Source organism: Penaeus japonicus, unplaced genomic scaffold (assembly GCF_977035675.1).
Source record: "Penaeus japonicus unplaced genomic scaffold, GWHDUDI00000001_assembly GWHDUDI00000031, whole genome shotgun sequence".
Classification (NCBI taxonomy): domain Eukaryota; kingdom Metazoa; phylum Arthropoda; class Malacostraca; order Decapoda; family Penaeidae; genus Penaeus; species Penaeus japonicus.
Window position 1 is genome coordinate 9531878 of NW_028234433.1, and position 4895 is coordinate 9536772.

At 51.3% G+C, this 4895-nt stretch overlaps 1 protein-coding gene across 1 annotated transcript; it reads right to left on the reverse strand.

Annotated features, from left to right (window-relative positions):
- Positions 1-1395: 1395 nt before the first annotated feature.
- On the reverse strand, positions 1396-3630 carry LOC147468020 (uncharacterized). The gene is made up of 4 exons (XM_086555413.1): positions 3568-3630; positions 3246-3360; positions 2842-3146; positions 1396-2712 (listed from the first exon to the last, which is right to left on the reverse strand). Exons 1-4 carry the CDS (start codon positions 3628-3630, stop codon positions 1396-1398), a joined length of 1800 nt encoding a protein of 599 aa, XP_086411539.1.
- Between the last annotated feature and the right edge of the window lie 1265 nt (positions 3631-4895).

The window sequence follows — 4895 nt, forward strand, 5'->3', positions numbered from 1 at the left end:
AAATGGAAGAAAACAGTAAACGACCAGTGGGAAGACCTTGTCAACAAAGTGGAATGGAATTGAAAAGACCCACAGTCATTCTGGACAGGAATCAAGAAGCTGATGGGAAGAAATGAAAGCAGGAGCAGCTACCTCCTCGGCGAACAGGATCAAAGATCTATGAAGAAATCCTGTTCAGAAATTACTGGAGAAATTGCTTCATTGTCAATGCCATCATTGAGGAAATAGGAAGACATATCGACCTCTTATCTCCAGAAGCTGCTGCTGATTTCAAAAGACTAGACCCCACCGACCCACTAATGCCCAAGGTCAGCCCCAGAGATGTCAAATTAACTATTCAAAGTTTTAAGAATAGAACTGCTCCAGGCAAAGGCAGGATCAATAAAACAATCCTGCAAAATCTTCCTAATAAGATGTTGCTGAGACTGGCAAACATATATAGCACCTCTCTCACTGCTGGCTACTTCCCTGATCACTTCAAAGAAGCAAGAATCAGGATGATATATAAAGCCGGAAAAAATACAAGAAAAGTGGAGAATTACAGACCAATATCTCTGCTGGAAGTCCCAGGCAAAGTCATTGAGAAGATACGAAACTCACGCTCGCACAATCACCTGGAGATGAACGATCTGCAAAATCCCAGGCAACATGGCTTCAGATCAAGCAGAAGAACATCATCAGTCATTGCAATCATTTATGAAGAAATTGCCAATGCCATGAGCGAAAGGAACCAAGTGAATGTGGTTCTGAGAGATGTGGCAAAAGCCTTCCAATAAAGTTTGGCACACAGGCCTGAAACTTAAGTTCATCAAGCTGAACCTCCCAACGCCCTTGACCAAGTTATTATGTGACTGAAGATAGAAGTGCAAGAATAATCAGTAATACTGTTGGTTCGTAACAGAAAGTCTATAATGTTTTTCTAGTTTATTATTAATCACTGGCTATATGTCGGTACGGCAGGTTGTCGTGGTTGTTTCGCGTGGCGGCGGTACAGCGTGAGGTCAGGAGTCTACTGTCTTTTTTTCGTGACATCCCGTCTTTTAAGCCCGGGGCGCCGTGTTTACTCTCGTGACCTGCCGTTTGACCTGTGTCCTCATTGGCTGGTGGTGTTTCCTAATTGACCAATGCGGTGGTGCGTCGGGATGCGATCGCCGTCTGCTACACAGCTCCCTACCGAGTGAGGGCAGCGGGGCTGGCCGAGCGGAGTACGATAGTCCCTGTGGCTTTCAGACATATCTGAAAGGAAATAACCGGTGGACAGTATGGGGGTTCCTTGCATGTGCGTGTATTTATATATTTATATATTGGCCTATATTCAAGTAAAGCCAGTTGTAGGGGAAAAGGGGGGTGGTACTTACAGGGAGAAAGAAACAGGGTCGTGGATCCTGCTGGTCCTTAGAGTGTGGCGTGTTCTATGTAGGCGGGCTTTACTCTGTCGATGGAGACGGTGGATGGTCCGCGTGGCGTGTCGATAGTGAGGGTCTTGTCAGTGCGTGCGATGACCTTGAAGGGACCGTCGTACTTGTGGCTGAGGGGCGGCTTGGTTTCATTCCTCAGCAATACGTGAGAGCAGTCCTGCAGGTCCCGCGGCACGTAGATGCTGCTGTTACGCGTTGCTCTGGGAGGTCGTGCTTGTATGGACTCCATGCGGGCTCTTAACTCTCTGACGAAGGCTCTGGGGTCGTCCGAGCCCTGCGGTGGCGTGACGAAATCCGCTGGCAGAGAGAGTGTCGTGCCGTAGACCAGTTCGGCTGTCGTGCACTCCAGGTCTTGCTTGAAAGAAGTCCTGATATTAAGGAGTGCGAGAGGAAGCTGGTCTACCCAGCCTATCCCTGATGGTCTGATGAGAAGGGCTTTCAGCTGGCGGTGGAGGCGCTCTACCATCCCATTCGCTTGCGGGTGGTACGCGGTAGTGCGGATGCGACGAGAGCCGAGGGTGCGGGTGAGGTGATTGAAGAGGCCGGACTCGAACTGGGGGCCTCTGTCAGTTGTGATGGTGTCGGGAGCTCCAAAACGACATACCCACGTGGATATGAACGCCTTTGCCACAGAATCTGCTGTTATATCCTTCAGTGGCACTGCCTCCGGCCACCTGGTGAAGCGGTCTATCATCGTAAGGATGTAAGGGAATGATTGATCCGTCGGTAGTGGTCCTACGATGTCCAGGTGAATGTGCTGGAAGCGTCTGCTGGGGAGAGGGAAAGTAGCGGCAGGTGATCTTGTGTGGCGTGTTACCTTAGATCGCTGGCATTGCAGGCAGGTACGGCTCCATTTCCTGACGTCGGAATTAATGCCAGGCCACACGACCTTGCTGGTGATGAGTCTATGCGTGGCATTAATTCCGCGGTGCTGATGATAAGCGTCGAAGAATTTCTTTCTGAGGGATGGTGGTATGTATGGCCGTGGGGTGGGCTTCGTTGTATCACACTCGACTATGATGTCATCTGCGAGTGTGAGCGGCTGAAGGCGGAGCGACGTGGAATCGCGGACGCCTTGGAGTGTGGCGTCCTTGCGTTGCTCTGCTGCGACCTCGGCGAAGTCGATCGGCGTATTCTGCCAGGTGGTGTTTGCGACCACTATCCGGGAGAGCGCATCCGCTGCTTGGTTGTTCTCCTCTCCTTCGGCTTCCCTCCCTTGATGTGGCGAATGTCGGAGGAGAATTGGGAGATGAAATCTAGGTGTCTCTCTTCCCTCGGGTTTTGCCTCGGCGCTCTAGATCTTAACGCGTAAATTAGAGGCTTATGGTCGGTGATGATATGGAAGCTGCGACCTTCTACCTCGCTTCGGAAATGTTTAATGGCGAGGTATGCAGCTAAAAGCTCCCTACCGAATGCCGAGTACTTCCGTTCTCTCGGTTGTAGTGTCCTTGAGAAGTAATGCCTCAAGGGGCAGTCTTGAGCCGTTGACGTGCTGCTGCAGGACGGCCCGACGGCGTAATGTCGTTGTCCGAGCGTCGACGATGAATGCTTGTAGGGACTCTGGGCGTGGGTGGGTTGTGAGGGAGGAGGCTGTGGCCAGGGCGATCTTGACAGTTTTCGAATGTCGCGCTAGGAGTTTGCGTCGGTCCAATTCGATGTCCCTCTGGCGCTGTCCTTTCCTTGTCGGTGTTAGTAGGTTGTGGAGGGTGGTGCCATCAATTGTGCACCCTGTGGGGAGAAATACTTCTGTAGAAGTTCATCATGCCAAGAAATCGTCGTAGCTGGCGCTGGTGTTGTTGGGCGTGGGAACTTCCTGATGACTTCGACCTTCGATGTAAGTCGGGGGTGATGCCGTCGCACTGACGTTGTGTCCGAGGAATGTTAAAGTCTTGTACTCCGAGAATTCGCACTTTTCCGGGAGGAATTTGATGACGATGCCGAACTCGCGAGAGAATGAGAAAGCGTGAAAAAGACTCCTTGAGGTGTTGTCTGTGTGTCGTCTCGGTTAGTGCATCTGTGCTCGCTTACGAAGAGGACGTCTGTCGATGTAAAACGAAGGTTGTTGCTGAGTCCCCTTGGGTTACTTCGTCCATGAAACGCTGGTACACGATCTGGGCAGCGTTGGCAACAGGCCCGAAGGGCCAATTACCAGCGTACTGCGAGTTACAGGCGACGAATGGATGTAGTCAGCTGTTTTTTGTTTTCGGCACATCTTCCGTTCAGCTACTGGAATTTGTGGTATGCATTTGGAAACCAGGTCAATGCGAGAGAAAATGTTGCATAGTCAGCGAGATGTTGGGAGAAGTCCTGAAGTGTGAGGGGGATGGATAATACTGTCAGCACAGTGGCTGAGCATTCAGGAAAGTCTATAGTCCCCACATGGTCTCCATCCTCCTGTCTTCTTTCTTAACCATGTGGGAAAGAGTAAAGTGGTGATGCCCACGTGCTACTTAGGATTTTCGCACGTAGCCGAAAGCTTCTCCATGTGGTCAAAAATTCGGCCTTAGCTTCAATGGTAACGATTCTCGGTTCAGGCGTCTCGGCCGCGGCTGGTACACGGGAGCCGTGCCTTTAAGTGTGGATCGTGGTGTCGTACTGAATGTTGTGGCATTTTCGTTTGTGTTTCAGGGGGGGGTGTGGAGAGCATTGGGGAAGTCTTTCAGAAGGGACCTGTAATTGGTAGCACGTCGTTGCAGGGAGGCGGCTTGTGATCGATAGGGTATTAGTATGACTGTGGAGCAAACACCCGCATGGATTCCCCTGCTCTGCTTATCTTGCGGTCTCCTTTGATGTCACCAGAATGAGTCGCGAAATGATTCGCAGAAATGTTCTGCGCCTTAGAATAGGAAAATCTACCTCCGCGACAAAAGAATAGCCAAGGGAAAGAAGAGAAAAGAGACGTTGATTTACTTTCCTATTTGGAAAATATCTAGGCTTCAGGGAAACGATTCACCATAGCTGGGGAAGTGTTGAGCGGCCGTTCGCACAGCCTGCAGGTTACGCGGAGTTGCCGCCGAAACATCTGTCTGTGGCGCCCATTGGCAGGAAGGAGGCTGATTTCTGCACCTGTGTCTACCTAGAAGCGTGTGTTTGTCTCTTGAGGGTACTGGTCAAGATAGACGATGACGTTTATCTTGCGTTTAAGGAAAGGAACAGGAGGAAGTGACGGCCGTTAGACCACCTCTGTGAGTTTTCGTCTCCCTGCCACATATGGGCAGTAGAAGGGGCACATTTCTTGCTTGGCGGCCGAAGCTAACGTGTGATAACCAGCAGAGGTCGCGGTCCTGCCTTTGGGTGGGCACCGCGCTGCTCTGCAAGGCGTTGCAGGACACTTGGCGCCGTCGTGCCGTCTGTTCGGTGGTGTAGCACAGTCCGGAGAAGAGCGTGGAGAAGGAGAGACTGTGCTGCGATGTATGTATCATAAAGGTAGGGAGAGTGCAGGCCCGCCGCGGAGAGAGAGTGGTGAAATAGGAGGGA